This window comes from Branchiostoma floridae, chromosome 12 (assembly GCF_000003815.2).
Source record: "Branchiostoma floridae strain S238N-H82 chromosome 12, Bfl_VNyyK, whole genome shotgun sequence".
NCBI lineage: Eukaryota > Metazoa > Chordata > Leptocardii > Amphioxiformes > Branchiostomatidae > Branchiostoma > Branchiostoma floridae.
Genome location: NC_049990.1, coordinates 12933373 through 12952073, shown reverse-complemented (window position 1 = coordinate 12952073; position 18701 = coordinate 12933373). Strand labels below are relative to the sequence as shown.

Sequence of the window (18701 nt, the reverse complement as noted above, 5' to 3'; positions counted from 1 at the left end):
TCTCCTCTCTTTCTACATTGAACAAGCATTACAAGCAAGAAAATTACATTTCAACCATAAAGAGCCTTGACATTCGTAGGGCAATCACACAACTCAGAATTAGCTGTCACAAATTAAATATAGAAACCGGGAGATTAAAAAAAAATCCCTATCGGTTTGTCCATTCTGTCCAGAGTTAATTGAAGACGAATATCACTTTATGATTGTATGTCCCAAATATTCTGAAATACGCAATTCTCTATACAGAAGGTTGTCATTTTATACACAAGGATTTATCTCAATGGACCTGAAGTGCAAATTCAAATACATCATGACATGTGACAATCCCTGCATGGCAGATATAGGAAAATATATCAAAGAAGGTTTGGATATTAGAAAGTCCTCAACTGATTGTAAAAGCTTCCAATGATTGTAAGAAGCTTATCCCATACTACAACTCCTGTATTAGTTAGTTAAGCTATAGAACTTTAGTTATGTAGATGCCATACTTTGTACCTCGTACAATTGTTGTGCAATGAAGTTATCTCTTTAAAGTTATCTATCTAAATGTGAGTCAGCCCCCCCCCCCCGTGTTCACTAAAAAAACACCCAGTAACTTTCTAGCGAGGACAGGTCAACGACAATTACTACGGTGTGAATAGCCCGAATGAGTGGCGGGCCATTCTCACCCTGTCTATCATGTAAATGTCATAAACACACACCAAGCAGGCACTGTGTGGGAGTTTTGCACAAACAGTTCATCTAAATAATCTCCTTGTTCTATTTATAACGGTTTGCTTGATGACCAAAAGGTGAAGAGACTAGAAATACTTTTGAAATGTTGGACCTGCAACAATTTTGGTTTCCTATCATCACGCGCTCCGTCACTTTAGTTGCCCATTAGCAAACCTATATACATAGTAATGTGCCGTGGCGTAGTAAATTAACGATTAGACTTTTAACTTATGGCCTTGGGCTCGAATCCAAGTTCTTTTCGATAATATTTCACTATTCAACACTTATACGGTCGTTCATATTGACATTTTGCTTTCTTAAGGGTTTGCTTCTTGTGTACATTTCATAATGACCTTCTTGATACTATCTATTTGTGCCATTTCTGTGTAATAATTGAAATATATTGAAGTGGTAGTTTATTGGTGAAACATTACAGATCTAGCGGTGTGGTTTACAAACATGTATTTGCAACTAGTCTGTGAAAAGGAAACAAATGGAAGAGAGACCTTGTAGACAAACCTAGTTAAATGGGCACAATATCCAATCTTCATACATACCTTGTAACGTTAGCTGTATTTCGAAAATTGAACGTAAAAGACTTATGGTACGCAGTTGTAACTCAGTACAAGGTAAGAATGCGGCTTTACTACATTATGAAATATAACGTTCGACTCCAAATAACTAGCAAATTATTAAAAGTTGATAAAACAAAGCTCGACGAAAAATCGTTAATCATCCCTATCCCTTGCGTGCTACTAGATCAGTACGTGGTAATTGGGTACTTTGCATGTGAAGGAATCGACTTACAGCCGTGTCCTCGTTAGAAATCTACTGTGTTTCAGTAACGCCATTTCCTTCGTTTTGAGAGGCAAATTTTGCTGTCAGACTAAGCTAAGTTTTCATGGCAATTCTATTAGAAAGACTGTTTTTACCGAGGGTGATGCCCCCAAAGGTGCGGTTATATTGAAATTCCTTATAAAACCTGGACAGAAATTGAGGTATTTCAATCTCAAGAGGAAATATGTCTTTGTGCCAAATTTCTTCTAATTCGATCAGAAACGATTCGTGTCTTTTGAGTGTATTTTAAGGTCAGTCGTATATTTCATTATATGTTGCGACGAGTATAATTGAACATCCTTTCGTAATAAATCTATTTCTATGCATTTTCATAATTTACATTGATTTTCAATAAATTGATAACGCTGCAATTTCCAATATTCTGTTCGTCTGGACTTGAACCGAAACAGTAGCGCACACCAGAGTGAGTGCGAGGGAAAATTGGTTAAAGATAACAGTGGCGCAGTGAACAAACCTCAACGTACACCCACAGCACCGCACCCACTTCACTCTTGGCCTCAAGAGCGATATGCGTATCACTTAAAAACTAACAGCCAAAGCATGGCCAAAACTTAAGATATCAAGCCCGGAAGTTCCGCTGCAGTATCGTAACAGGCTACTAGAGGGCCAAAAATCTGATTGTTTCCAGGTTTCATCAAGACCTTATTATCTGGTTATGCTGGTATTCTGCACACATACACACACGAAAAGTCATTTATGCAGATTATTCTCTTTTTTGAATCTGCTAATGTCTTCTAATCCTACGGGTATGGATTTGCAAATAAATAAATATATGAATAAATCTATCACACACACACACACAAACACTATCATATATACATACACACTATCACTCATGCACACACACACACACCTACACACAGCGAGAGAGAGAGAAAATGTTAGCTTCAATGCAACTTTCGAACTATTTCTCAAACAAAACGTTTCACGGAAATGATCTAAAAGTTGTAGAAGTCATGGCCCTGTCTAATGTATGCCCTGGACCTCTACATACAACCGTTTAAGTTAGTTTTTGGTCAAACTGATTTTTAGACATGTAATCTTACTACTATGATTGGTGATGGCCATCTTGATTGAAGGTAATCCACATCTTAACCATGTGAAGCAGGCGTCCTACTGGATCCACTTCGCATTGATCGGGGTATAGCTAGGCGTGTGACCTCAAGTCACATTTCTGTATGGTATGAATTCGACCCTTAGACTTGAAATAGACCTTTTCTTGGACGCTGTGATACGGTATGTGCACAAATGTGTTGAACGTCTAAATGTTCATTTCACATACGGCACAATAGGACGTCATTTCATTCCATTTTCACTGACTGGGGTAAATGTCATCGAATATTGGACATTGACTACCGCTGATTAAGCGAGCAAGATAAAGTTCCCCTTTTCCTTCCAACTACTGAAATTAAAAGCTGACTCTTGGGTCAAAATGCCAATAAATGGTGACTCGCGTTCACGTAGCAAAAAAGTAGCAGAGAGCGCGAGGGCATCGCGAGGCCACATGGATCGAACAGCAATCCTGCGGAGGTAATGGATTACTTAGATTTGTCAATATCTGCGGCAACAACAGGGATGTAGTAGATGACCCTTTAGAGAAACCAAATACGTCAGGAGGCAAGAAGGATTTTAAAATTTGCTCGATTTTATTTGGAAATAAAGATGAAAGTATTGAGAAAGTATAATTAATGACTTTATGAATAAAACATGGTGTTTAGATTCTGATATCAGGCGTGGACAATATCTATATACCTCGCCGAGAAATCAACCACACAGACCTGTATCGTATTACCTTTTCCAGTAGTCGTCTCTGTGTACGTAGGCAGCATTTTCGGAGTATCTTTCCGTCTAATTTCCCAGTACAGTAGAAGCCAGTTAATTACACAACGGATTAACGCACACTTCTGCACGGAAACCTAAAATCCCAAATCAGTGCGGTCCAGATAGATAACATCGCATTATTGCACCAGCCTGATAATTGCACGAAATTTACTGGCAAATTGGCCGTGCAATTAAGCGGCTTCTACTGTATCTAGGCACTTCCCACCACGGAGTGACAGGAAGTAAGAAGCAAAAGGCCCTAGTTGCGGAAGTGCAGCGCTGTAATTCAAACTTTTTAGAATTAATCATTTATCTACCATGGCTCTCAGACATTCCTGGTCAAGAGGTCAATTGAGATTGTTACTAGTTGACGTTGATGTGTCGTTGATAACTATCTACCTTTGTTTTCACAGTTATACATTACTAAGTGATAGTCACGTTCAGCGACAAAAGGTGATCAATTAACACATGTAATAACTTGATAATAATGTTTTATTGCAAATCCAAATCCATGCCCATGAGGCTAATTGCAAGTGAACAAAAGAAAAAAAAGGAAATGATTGAATGTGGTCTAAATACAGGTAAATAATCTAAATTCTAACAGACAAATATCAATTGGTTGAGAAGTACACACGGTAGAGAATAATGTGCTAAACGTACGTTTAATGACTTATTTGGGAAAATTAATCAATTACAATTAAACAAGTCATGAAAGAAACGCATTTCGCTGAGGTACAAGATCTCTGAAATCTTGTGTCTCGTTTGATCTTGGGTTACAAAACGATTTGGTTTGTTTTCGATTGGACAGCTTCTATCAGCATGCCAGAAACTTGACTGAAAAGTCAAATAGCTCAGGCTAACGTATATTTGTCTTGATGACAATGAGGTATGGCGAATGAAGAGCTGACGTATCTACGCTGTAAAGGTACGTTTAAGAAGGTAGGCTTGTTAGATTTTTAATTGTGGTTTCTAAAGAATAACAGTCAAGAATAATGCCAAGCTCTGGTTATTGGCGACGCCTCATGCACCAGCCCAACAGTATAGTATGCTTCTGATTGGCAAAACTTCCCAGAATTGTACCGGAATTTTTGGAATTTTTCCCGCGCGTGCGTAGTTGCATCATCCGGGGCTGAACCATTACCTCCATGGATCAGCTTTTAGTCGCAGGGAACATACTGTTGGGTTTATCTAGATACAGTGAAACAACATCATTGGCAGCCCTTGACCTGTCTCATTTACCAACATGTTGCATATAATTACCATTTGCCATCATAAAAGGTTACAACCTTAATATGTAACTGTCTACCTGCTGTATATGGCTATCCCTATCAGTTGACCCAACCATCCCCCTGATCCCGGCTTTCTATCTAGGACATGACCGAACTTCCATTTCACATTCATCGAGGCTAACATTCCATACATACCTGTGGAAACATGCTAAGCATGCCTGTGGAAAAATGCCTGTGCAATTCCTAGAATTTTTTTGCAGACTGAACCAAATATATACCATTTGGCTCTACATGGAGGTATGAGGTCTTAGAACTCTTGTTTTGTCTGTGCACGTGTCAGATACCTCGAGGGCTAGGAGCGGGATCACACAAGTCTGAGCCCCTTTTGTAGAATTCTTAATGTTTCTCCGACCTGGAACATTGCGTGCAGCTCATCATCGTACACAAATTAAGCACATTGGAGCATAATTTCCACAACTGATGGAATTATAATGTCATGCAATTCTAGATTTAGTTTTAATCTATACGTCATTATTTTCAGAGAACCAAAATACCAACAACCACTGCTTTAATTCCACCTTCTCCAGGGCAATTCTGACGGGAACACATCGTACTGCAGTAATATGTACACATTGTACACATAGTACTGCAATAATATGTAACGTTTCACATAGTACTGCAGTAATATGTGCATATTGTACTGCAGTAATATGTTCACATTGTACTGCAGTAATATGTTCACATTGTACTGCAGTAATATGTTCACATTGTACTGCAGTAATATGAACACATTGTACTGCAGTAATATTTACACATAGTACTGCAGTAATATGTACACATTGTACTGCAGTAATATGTTCACATTGTACTGCAGTAATATGAACATATTGTACTGCAGTAATATTTACACATAGCACTACAGTAATATGTACACATTGTACTGCAGTAATATGTACACATTGTACTGCAGTAATATGTACACATTGTACTGCAGTAATATGTACACATTGTACTGCAGTAATATGTACACACTGTACTGCAGTAACATGTACACATTGTACTGCAGTAATATGTGCACATTGTACTGCAGTAATATGTACACATAGTACTACAGTAATATCTACACATTGTACTGCAGTAATATGTACACATCGTACTGCAGTAATATGTACACATAGTACTGCAGTAATATGTATTGCTGTTTACAGATGCGATCACAAAGATAAGTATATACACTTATTGTTTGCGATGATTGCATTGCGGTCCAAAATATAAAGTGCATATATACATACATAGCAGTTGTTAAACAAGTTAATAAACGTTAACAGCCAGTGTAACAAGTTCATTTCCAAGTTACAACTTATGCCTTGCAGCAACGTAAAAAGACCTCTCTGGGCACAACTGCCAACCAACATTACATATCACGTTGTGTACTAAAGTCGTGTTAATGCTGACAACGTTTTCAGTGCATCACTCTATTTTACGTAACCATCATTTGAAGGGACCTGCTCTCCAAACACAAAGAGAAGCCCACGAAAATTTTCTTTGTAGTGTACTACAGTACTGCCGTATTTTAAACCCAGTCATGGACGACAATGGGTGTGAAACATTCTTCTCTGCCCCTCCCGTTCCACCCGATCAGTGTTAGTTGGCTACTTTTCATTTGAAAGAACCGAGAGCACTACTCATCAGCGGCACTATCGCCTTGATCGCCGATCCCGCTTCCTCCTCCAACCGTTAACAGTAAACGTAACATTTGTCTGTCGCAAAGGCTTATGGCTACGTACCGGTCTGGGCCAATACGCGATGCTCACAAAAGATATAGAAATCTGCAAATTCCTTTCAGCCACTGCGGCAAATTGAACATTAAATCAGGGAAACTTGAAAGGCCCGAGAGGACTGGCTACCTCCACTCAGGGGTCAAATCTCCGGAAGACTGACATGCAGTGCCAACAAGCTGGACATGCCGATCTGTCGCGCCAAGAGACACAAAAACTTTGCCGTCCCCTTTTCGACTGAACTGTTAAATGACTCAGAATGACCTCCAAGACAATCCTTCAAACTATGTCGACTATTGTGAATGTCTGTATATAATAACTGAACGCCTGTCATTGTGAATGTCTATACATAAAAAACTGAACACCTGTCTTGATTCTCGTGATATGTAGTCTAAGACCAAAGGTCCTTCATATTTGATAAAAATCGTAATGTTAGCAATTAAGATTTTGAACTATGGTATCTTTTTGAATTGCTGTACTTAACTTTTAGTGCAATCCTCCCTGTATGATTACATGTAAATGCCAACACAATTCAAACTTAACTAAAACTCTGCAACATGGTATTTTAATAAAGATCTCAAGATGTCAAGATTCTCCATGTCTAGGATCGGTACAGCAGTTCCGACATTACATTAGAGTTGAAGATGCAGAGTTTGGTGGCTACACGTATCACCCTGGAGGCCCACACATTCTTCAGCATGACGACCGGTACCACTGCTCTCGCTTTACATATCCTGGCTGTTACATACCTGTCTGCGCCACTCTGACGGTCTACCACAATTTCCAGGTACACAGGACTCAACCTCCTTCACCGCTTCCCCTCTGATTATGACTGTTGCTCTGTTAGTGGTGTTGAGTTTCATGAGTTCAGTCTTATTTTGTGGATCTTGAGCCCTGTACTGATTGACGTTTCCTCCAGATAAATCGTTTTATCCCGCATCTGCTTGTGGTTGTGTGAGAGGACTGCCAGATCATTGGCAAAATCTTCAAATTGTGTCCAAAGCGCATTGGATCCCAGTACTCTTCCCTCTCGTAGTTTTCCTCATGATCCAGTCTATTACCAGGAGGAAAAGAAACAGAGATAGTAAGCAACCTGTCGTACTCCTGTCTTCACCTCAAAGCTTTCTTTTTGTCCTGCGTGGGCTACTCTGCACTTCATGTCCTTGTATGTGTGCCAGATTAGAGATATGAACTTCCGTTGTATACGGTAGTGTCCTCCTATCTTCCATCAGATCTATGCTGTCAAAGGCCTTCTCGTAATCTATAAAATTGATGTATAGATACATGCTGATATTTGTAACTAAGTGTAAGTTAAATTATATGGTGTATTTCATCCCCCTGCTGCATGAGGAACTGACGCTTGCTCAATATAGGAACCTGTGTGACTCGGTACCAGCCATTAGTAATTAGGGTGTCCAGCTCCCAATAATGACAGCTATCATCGTCGTCCAAAGCGGTCAGAAAAATTCCCTGTTATTGAGCATGTGAGAACTTCCCAGTCAGAGAAACGACCCCCTTATCAAACTCACTGCCTTCGATGCATCAGACCAAGTTACTGATCCATGAACAAGTCTTGTCCGATCGATCATAAATTTTTGTATACTTCTGTGTGGACATGGCGTTTAAAAGACACCACTGGTAACTGTGGGGGTATAAATGTAAATCGTTAAAGAGATAATTAGCTATATTATTTTAGTCAATCAAGGCTCTTAAATGTAAAGTAAAAGAAAGCTCTGTGGTTGGCATTTGTATGTAGGTGTAGTGGGTCTTGTTTGTACTTAAGAGTACATATCCTGTATATCATCTGGTCAATCATAAAACGTTTAAGAAAATATGAAATCTTAGGACGTTTATAATTACCACATAGAAAATATCTTTCTGAGATACCCTTATAGATCAAAAGGTCCTTTGATCAGACCTTCCTAGTTCCGCAATGTCTGGCAAAAAAGGCAGGATAAGCTAATTACCAAACCCCAAAGCACATGGCCTGTTCCACAATACCAGGAATATACGGGTGATTTCAATAATTATTACATTGATTATAAAATCAGCTACCGCAACATCGCGCAACGGTGTGCAGACGACATGCCAAACTACTTTTGAATGCGGCAAACGGAACATAGAGATACAGATGTGAAGACTCATCACATCGGACAAGAACAATACTCCCGTCACAGAGTAATTACAAATAATATGTCGGTTCCCATCTTGCTCAATCATGCATTATTTATGCGTGTTAAAGTTACAAGCATCATACTTTTGAAACAATCAGTGGACGTATTCTGCTGACACCTAAAACCTGCCCTTAAAATCCATGAATTGTGTACATTGTGTATTGAAATATGTTACCAACGGATTCTGACGCCATTGCAATGGAGCCTAGAACAAACTGTTCCCGGCATGGCATAGAGTACGATAAGCGGCATTTGTATCTTAGAAGTCGTGTAAGTACACGTCGGCAATACACAATCGGAGGGTCAAACGGCAGCAAAACGTAATGTAGAGTTCGACATGCCACTTGCAATAAAAGCACGTTCTGACACTTATTCACAATCCGTTCTGCCATGCACATAGTGACAGCAGCTTACCTGCGTCATTCGGCCAATTTGTTTCTTCTGTTGGTGGGCCGTCAGGATGAATAGGAACAAGAAGAATATCTCCGTTGTTACTCTGTGAATTGCATTGTTGTTACTCTGTTGCATTGTTGTTATTTTTCGTATATCAAAAGATAGTGATGCTTGACTGTTTATGATTTGTCAGACGACATCCCTGACTGACTAAGACGGTGGGTCGAAATTTCAAAGAGAGTTGCGCCTTTTTACACACGGGCACTACACGGCATGGGACTTTTTGGACATTTATGTTTTGAAAAGTTGCTGTGATAGAAGCCCATTGGATATGCATTTAAAGGGAAACGGCTTTCCGGGTCTTCTGGTTTTTCAAGATAGTAAAAAAGCAGCGGACTATAAGGCATCCCTGTGGCGTATTTAAAATGATTTATCTCATATTTGTGGCCCGAATCATAGAAGAAGGCATTCGTAATGTGAATTCATATCTAAATAGCCGGAGGTTTACAAAGACCACTCCAGTTATGGCGAGCTCATAACTCATCCTTATCACATTACATTCTCACGGTCGAAACGTGAACATGCATGACTCAGCTTTAAGACCAGCATAGAAGCTTCTCGTAACGTTAACTGTAGGGATTTTGATGCATTTTCAGAAGGAATCAGAGCCCTGACTGACAAGCAAAGAATTGTCGGAAACGATGCTGTATTTTCGCCATACGACGTGCATCATCATGTAAGCAGAAAGGCACATGCTCTTACATGTATTTACTTATTTTATTTATTTATTTATTGTACTTCCCATAAAAAATGGTGGGGAGACAAAACAGGTGATACCACCTCTGCAAGTTGTCTCCCCGAAACAAAATACACATTCAAGTGAATAGTAATAATCAACAAAGGTATATACAAACATAATCGGAAGCAAAAGATAACTTATATACAAGTACATATGCAAGTAAATAATAAGAATCACAAAATGGCATATACAGTGATAATCGGAAACAAAATATAACTTATATACAATTATTTACATAAAACCAAGACAGAATTCTATTTGAATCCGGCTATTGCACTTTCACAGTTGATGAATTATTGTGCCGATCGTCAAACACCTGCAAGTCAGTAGTCTAGAAAAACGAGATTGCAATACATAAGCAACTTGATGTTGTCAGGCAAAATTCTCGGAAATTGACATGTATAAATGGAATGGACAGCCCAGCATAATGGAAAGAACAGGCGTGGGGAAAGCAGCCTCCAACCTGAGTTCCACGACCCCATATCTTCACCTGACGATATTGGATAAAACTAAGGCCCTGTTTGCGTAAATTGTCTCAGTTGATAATTTAATTTTCTCTACCGAAATAACACATTGTGATTAAAGTACGAAAGTCATATCTTGGCGCAGACGTGTCCTAATCCGCAAGTAAAACATTCACGTCATTCATCACTATATAATTATACATGCTGTATTTTGCTCATTTACTAGTATTACACAAATGAGGTCTTCGATAATCCTCTCTTCCTAGGATGCCATATTTTTATCATCCAATCATGGAATCCAGCGAATCTATAAACTTTCCCTATGAATTGTGTCGATTTTGATTATGCCAAGCATCACTTAAGCTATCTACGTACCGAAACAATGACGGTCGTTCAACCCCTTCTTGAATTATTCTACTCCAAAATCTGAAATGAAACCTGTATTTACACTTTGCACAAACTATCTAATTTCAAAGGTTCTAATAATCAACCAGGGCGGTTACGAGCAAGAAGGTGATAAAGCTACACTGTTGAGAGGTTCGCAACAGTCATTGTGTTGGTACTAAGTTTACTGAACATGCAGCACGAAGAACTTTTGTTCAGCATCACTGATAAAGAGTCAGCTAACAGCCTTTTCTTCACTAACAACATAACGATTTGAAACACTAGCACAAGGACGCCCCAGCCTTGATCCAGCACAGCTCCCGGCATATCTTCAATGCGAGACCCCACCGCCAGAGGTCCATCCCTGGGATGTGTGCCCTATTCTACAAAAGCTAAAAGTAGAGAAAGGCCCTCGCGCTGACCACTTAAGCATGAGAATGTTAAATGGATTTGCCCATGAATTTAGCAAGCCAGTTGCCGATATATTAAATGCATTGTTTAAAGAGGGGTACTTACACAGCAGTGGAAGGATGCCATAGTGGTGCATGCCACTCCCAAAGTGTCAACCTCCCTGCATCAGTAGACTGTGCCCAGTCTCTCTAACGTCACAGGTAGCAAAGGTGGCTGATTCATTCGTCAGCAAGTGGCTGCTACAAGACATCAGGGCCTCACTTGACCCACAACAGTATGACTGTCTCTGGGGTTAGCCAACCACACACTCCGTGGTTAGTTTGACTGGCCGTGTGGCTAGAAACTCTGATAAATTGGGCAACATCACCACACTCATTATGACCGACGTTTCTAAGGCGTTCGACAAGATCGACCACACCATTGCCATCACCAAGTTACTTAAGCTTGGAGCGCGACCAAGGATATCCCCTGGATATCTAACTTTCTGTCCAACAGCCGTCAAAGCGTCAGGTATCGCAATGAACTCTCTATGTGGCAGACGCTCTCCTGTTCAGTACACCAGGGAACTCCTCATATTTCTGGCCGTGTTTGATGACGCTGTTAGAGAGTCACGCCTTAGTGAATGGAAATTTGTTGACGACCTCTCATTGGCAGAGACTCGACAACATGATGCGCCATCTATCATGCAGGAAGAGCTCGATGACTTTAATCTGCGGGCCAGTCAAAACCCCAGTCAAAACCCCATGCTGCAATGTAGGTCCGGAAAACAAACAAATGCCATGCAGCGGGTGTGCTGTTTATTTTTCAAAGAGGTCATGGCATGACTGTAATTTTTGAGTCGTAGATGCAATGTAGCACAGCAATATATATAAACATTATACAAAATGCAATTGTAAATGACGGCAATTTCTTACCTTGGAAGTTATGTGCGGGTGAGCACCATTGGCCATTTATTATGCAAATGTAGAGGTTATGTATGGGTGAGCATCATTGGCCATTAATCATGGAAATTAGGGTCTTATCCACGTAAATTATCCTTCTGATAGATTGTGTACGTCAGCTACCTAGGCAGAGGAGATGATCAACTGATATACATTTTGCAAATGAGGACTTAATTTGCATATATGATAATAAAATCATCAGTTGTAAAGTTTAAATCATTTGGCGAAGGTATATGGTCGCAGGACTCTAGTTTAATTATTGAGATTGTGATTTCTGTATCATAATACATTTGGGCCGCAAGATATATTCATTTCCAATAAACCAATCTTCATCAATTATCATTACTCGCATTTGGCCAAATTTCAACAATACCTTGAAGGTGACGTGAACCATGTATATGCATTAATGACAGACTGAGCTGCTTAGATAGCCATTCTCCGGCGCTTTATTGTCCTGTGCAATATATGTGTCCATAGAGCTCTAACAATTTCTTGAAGGCGACGTCAATCATGTGTAAGCATTTATCATGTGGGCTGCTCAAATAGCCCACCTCCACGCGCTATGCTTTTCCTTTAATTCAAAAAAGCTCTTCGATAGCGCTCTAACAATTTCTTTAAGTTGCCGTGTATCATGTTTATGTCTTCATAATGAGAGGAGCATCATTTTAATAGATACATAGTTGCATTAGCTGTTCGCACCACACGTACAAGTGGCAAAGATTGAGATCTAGCACTGAAAATAGGTGTAACGCTGCATATCAGCACATGGCAACAAAACCCATATACAAAAAACCCGGTTCCCTTGAGTAAGGCAAAAAACATAGTTTCCTTTCGTTAGAGCTATTCTCAATCAAGCTTCTAGGAGGCCGACGGATGTTGGGCGGGCTGCTAGAAGCGAGATTTATTCAGGCAAGTTCAACTGTAGGAACTTTGCTTGGTGTATTTGCTTTGGGCAAACTATAAAGTTTGGGTCATAATGTTTCGTCAACATCTTGTTATTCCTCGCTGATATTACAATGAGAGATTTTCATTTGCACGCCCTTGCCCTCATGGGATGAACGCAGTGATTCGATAGTATTACGTGTAATACTATAAAGACTAGATACTATTACTATTACATTTAAAAAACAGATGGATAAACATCTGGAGCTCTGCCATCGCTATAACTATTGTTTACATGCCTCTTCTCATCTCAGAATAAGTGTATACGGACTTACATAGTTTTTGTTGTGCAATGTTGTCTGTGTCTGTCATTATACATACATGGGGACGGGTGGACTCAACTGAGTGTCGTTGTGGCCACCCAACCCAAACCATGGGACACATTACAAAGGACTGTGTATTAGGCCCCAACATCTCCAACCAGGACCTACTAGAAGCTAACGAGAAGGCCGTGGCCTGGCTGCAGTACTGGCACGGAACGATATGATGATGATTATACGTACAAATAGTTCGCCCTAGTGTATAAGAAATGTGACCGCTCCGAACCAGAAAACTATCAATCTCAATCTCACTCACATCCATCTGCTGTAAAATTATGGCACACATTATTGCTAGCACAACGATGACACACTTTCAGGTTAGCAATATTTTATACGATCTCCAACACGGTTTCAGCCATGGCAAGTCATGTGAGACCCAATTGCTCTCACTAACAGATGACTTGGCTGTCAATAGGAATAACAGGATCCACACAGACCTCGTTTTTATGGACTTTGATAAGACTTTTGATGAAGTTCCACACTGTAGACTGCTATAAAAACTGCAGTACTATGGCTTGAGATCACGGGGGGGGGGGGGGGAGAGATCGCTGTGACATCGGTGTTAAATGGTTGTGGTAGACGGAGAGCGCTCGGACCCTATGCCAGTGACCTCGGGCGTTCCCCAAGGTACAATGTTGGGGCCCATCCTCTTCCAATTCCTAGCATATATGAACACGCTGTAAATACAAAGGTGATCGAGGCTTTTAGCCCATGATTGCATTTTGTAGATGCCTATCTATGACAGTTCTGAATGTAATAAGCTACAGGAAGACGTAGATAACATCTGTCTCTGGGAACACAGGTGGCTGATGGAATTTAATCCCTCTAAGTTTGAGGTAATGACCATAACATCGTCAAAAACACCTATCACCCACACATACAGCCTTCAGAGCCACCGACTAAACGAGGTAAGAACCACCAAATATCTTGGGGTCATCATCTCCTCCAACCCAAGGGGCAGCCACGTCGACGCCATAACATCCAAGCCAACAAAACATTGGGTATACTCAGACGCTACCTGCGGGTCGCCTGCACTGGGGCAAAGGAGAGGGCCTGCAAGGTCTTGGTAAGATCCCATGTGGAATTTGCCAGAAGTATATGGGACCCGCACACCCAAGACCAGGTGAGGAGGGTTGAGATTGTCCAGCAACATACATGCTCTGTCACTGCTCTTATCAACCAACTGAGCTGGCAGTCCTTGCAATCTAGAAGGAAGAATGCCAGGCTGACAACTATTTACAAAATCCTCCATAACCACATTTCAGTTCCACACTCATCCAAACTGGTCCCGGCGACTTGATGGTCCCGCTGCACCAACCACACTTTCAAGCTGCAGACCATCGCGAGTAAATCAAACTTCTATAGGCTCTCGTTCTTCCCTCGTACTATCTATGAGCGGTCTGGTGTGGCGTAGGTGGGGTCTCTCTCCCAGTTCAAAACTGAACTGGGGAGAGCCCAGCTGCATTAAGTCGTCCAAAGACATCCTTGTTTATATGTAAATAACATTAACCCACTATATTCACTTGTCTTGTCCTTTGCACACAGAAGTCAGTTGTTTATGCTTCTTAGTGTTTACTTTTACTTTCTCTATGTTTATTGAACGTTATCACTTGTTACTAACAACATGCGCACTGCTAGTAATCCCTGTTACAGGGGCTCAGCAGAAACGAAAGCAAGAATAAGAATTGCGTATATCTCTGTATAAGGAACACTCTACTATAAATGGACTTCATTTTCTATACGGTTGGAATTACAAAGTGTGCAGTCTGCCATTCGGAGGAGTCCGGTGGTATCTTTCCACTTCAATTTGTAAGGGATGATTGGGATCATTGATTCTTAATCTAGCCATGGCTCCGCGATGGTCGAAATTATGTATATTTAAGTATTGTTCTCTTTCGTATGTATGTAATTTCTTCCCTAAATGTGCTACTGGCATATTACGGTCGTGGTTTAACAAAAAGCAGGCATGGTGTGACTCCTCCAAAATCTTATATTAGACAGCCAACATGGTATATTACGTCCGTGTAAGTCTTGAAGTACAAGAAATGCTTCATACTGTAAACTATTTACTGGTACATACTGGTTCTCTAATGCATGCGTCAAACAAACGGAATCGAAGGCCTTCGATAGATCAACAAAACAAGCAGAGAGGCGTTTACCGGACTGAGTGTATTTGGAAATTAGGGTTTTCACTACAAAGATGTTATCTGCTGTTCTGTACAAACGCATTTGACAGTTTTAAAGCTCTATGATGATAGATGCTCGTAAAGGCCAGACGTGTAAGACACCGGGAACTCTCAGCCATGATTATTTTCTTAATAACTTGTATCTTCCATAGAATTTCTGGTTGCTCGTTGCTGCAACCACATTCCTAGTTCTTTTCACTATGTTATTGTGGTATTTTAATAATGGTTAAAAATGTTTCTTTATCTGTAGGTGATCCAAATAATCTACCTGTTATGGTATACGTTCACGGTGGGTACTACGCACAGGGGACGGGCACCATGTATGACGGCAGCGCCCTCGCTAGTGAAGGAGATGTCGTTGTGGTCACCTTCAACTTCAGAATGGGCATATTAGGTTGGCTATTTATTCTTATATTCATATTGAAGATCTTATAGATGAGCTGACATTCAGCACGTACGCACTCTTGTTTCACATGCTATTCATCTAAAATTCGAAAATTTGAAGCTTGATTTATTGTAGTTCAAACTTATTTTCTTGTATCTATTTCTCTATTCAACAAATATCTCTTTCTCACAAACACACACACAGACAGACACACAGACACAATGCTCAGAAGAGAAATTGGGCGGTAATTATGACAGTATATCGTAGACGTAGTCAAGGACATCATCATCAGATTAATCTCTAAGAAGATCCTACGGTAGCATAAAATAGTATCAAAGTTGCCAGAGGAGTGAAGTGTGCCTACATGACAAATGTACACCTCTTGGCTGACTACACTCATTGGCCAGTTTAGTATCATCTTATGCCATTATAGGATCTGCTTGGCGATTACATCAGATGTCAGCACGGGAGGCTAACTTGACCCTCCTGCCCCTCTCCTATCCACCATCAACTATCTTAAAGTTAGTTCTGCTGTGCTGCTCTGTCTGTCCAGCCCTGGGTCTCTCTTGCGCGTGTCTATTAGTGTATATTAATATGACGATGATGATATAGACAGAATTCTTAGGTGTCAATATTTCAACCTGAAAGTGAGAACACCTGAACTGAATGTTATTCCACAGTTCGGAAAGGCGTCAATTCTTTCTTATTCCAACAGGGTTTTTGAGCACCGGAGAGAAGAACGCCCCTGGGAACTATGGTCTGTCCGACCAACTCCTAGCTCTGGAATGGGTAAAGAAGAACATCAAGTTTTTCAATGGGGATCCGGACCGAATCACCGTCTTTGGGGAAAACACTGGCGCAGCAAGCATCACCTTATTGACACTGTCGCCGAAAAGTACAGGTGAGGGGACAACAACAGTGACCAAGTTGATATGTTTGAAAAGTGTGTACACCATTACACGTCATCAGGTCGTGACGTTATATGTACATTTTATCGTAGAATATTTACAACATACAGCAGGCTCGTTCTGAGCTGATTGTGCAAAATAGCGACCTTTATTTTGATTAAGTCGAAAAATAGATTAGCTAAATCAGATGTAAATGTCATCACCGTCTTACTGAAACAGCAACGGTTGTCTCTGACAATGCAATTGGATGGGATGTGTAACATGACACAGTTGCACTACTGCGATTCATTGAACGTGCACAATATGAGGGAGCCCTCGAACACTTCGCTCCGTACATAACGGGTTGGGACGAACTATGTGATCGCTGCCACGCACAGGCTCTTATCTTATTCAATTGTTCATGGTCACACTCGACAAGACTTATTTCATACCACTAGTATTCAACACCTCTACCTATGACCTTAAACATAGCCTTCAATCGCTGTAATGCACCACAACTCGCTTCTAAAGCATCCATTCTCTATGCAGTGCATCATCGGAACAACCTTACGTTAGCATGCAGATCGTTCTTGAAGTTTTCCACATTTTGAAATTATGTGAAGTTAACACTGTCTCTAATATCAGCATCAGTCCTCGTTACACCTGTCATTTTCTTACTCGTTTTCGTCTTGGTAATTATGGTTTAAACCTTAATTTGTACTCATGCAACTTAGTAACTGGTCCTGCTTGTACCTGTGACGACCTTTGTGAAAGCCCCCGGTGTGACCCTTACTTGTACAACACAGTCTTGTCTAAATCTTTGTTATGTCTTTGCAAAGTTAATCAAGAATTTTTACTTGTTAGTAAAATATTGAATGCTTGCGTGGTTAACAAGCACATGCCAATTTGTAAATGCCCATTCAATTTTCTCTTACTCATCTGCACCACATCAGGTCTGTTTAAAAGCGCAATTGTGCAGAGCGGCTCATCTTTAGCTACATGGGGAATGACACAGGAGCCGTGGCATTACGCAACTGTTCTTGCGCACAAGGTACGTTTTCATATATTTCTATCAAGACGTTTAGTTTGACGAGACGAAAGTTAACGGCAAAGTATTATACTCATGTTATTGCCTTTATGAAAAATGGAGGTATAGTTTTTGCCATGTCTGTTTGTGTGTCTGTGTGTCTGTTTGTGTTCCCAGATATTTGTGGTCAACATAACTAAAGAACCTCTGGATGGACTGATGTGATATCTAGTATGTGGGTATGGGTCGATTTTGGACTCCCTCGTGTTCCCAACCCTTATTTACATTACATGGTCGATTTCGATTCCAAACGAATGCATCTGACAAAGAAACGACGTATTTTCATGATAGGCAGTTTACAGGTATACAGATAGCATGCATGTACTTGTAGACGTAATGTACTGTCCTTCTCATGCCCGATGGTCTCATGACGTTTGCTATCTTCACAGGTAGACTGCTGCACAAGTAATTTTTCCCGAATGGTAGAATGCCTACGTCGGAAGCCAATTGATGTTCTGTTGTCTGCGTATGTCCAGCCTGCCGGCCCCCAGTACTTCAGCAGTTTCGGCCCTGTAGTAGATGGTGACATTGTTCCAGATACACCGCTTAATCTCATGTCAAAACCGAGCGATGTACTGAGACAGTTTCAAGACATTGGCCTCCTAATGGGCGTTAATGAAGACGAAGGCTACGCCTACATTGAAGGATACAAAAATATTGACAAAGGCGTGAGCAGAGAGGACTTTACTGTTGCCATTTTAGACTTTGTTAACAAAGTATTTCCATACAGAGAGAATGAAATACAGGATGCCATCAGCTTTATCTACACTAACTGGGGCGAGAAGGAGAGCAACGCCACCCGGCGAGCCGGACTCATCAGGATGTTCACCGAACAACAAGTCGGGGTTCCGTTAGTCAGTGTTGCAAATTATCACGCAAGAGTTAGCCCTTCGACACGGACGTTTCTGTACACTTTCAACCATAAACC

At 40.7% G+C, this 18701-nt stretch overlaps 1 protein-coding gene across 1 annotated transcript in view; it reads left to right on the top strand.

Moving 5' to 3' along the window:
* LOC118427001 (neuroligin-4, X-linked-like) overlaps nt 1-18696 on the top strand; it is a gene marked incomplete at its 3' end in the record, with an annotated part of 30507 nt that extends 11811 nt beyond the window's left edge. The window contains exons 3-6 of the mRNA XM_035836635.1: nt 15665-15808; nt 16515-16700; nt 17640-17737; nt 18163-18696. Coding sequence (XP_035692528.1) covers nt 15665-15808; nt 16515-16700; nt 17640-17737; nt 18163-18696 — 962 coding nt within the window. The remainder of the gene's footprint in view (nt 1-15664; nt 15809-16514; nt 16701-17639; nt 17738-18162) is intronic.
* Between the last annotated feature and the right edge of the window lie 5 nt (nt 18697-18701).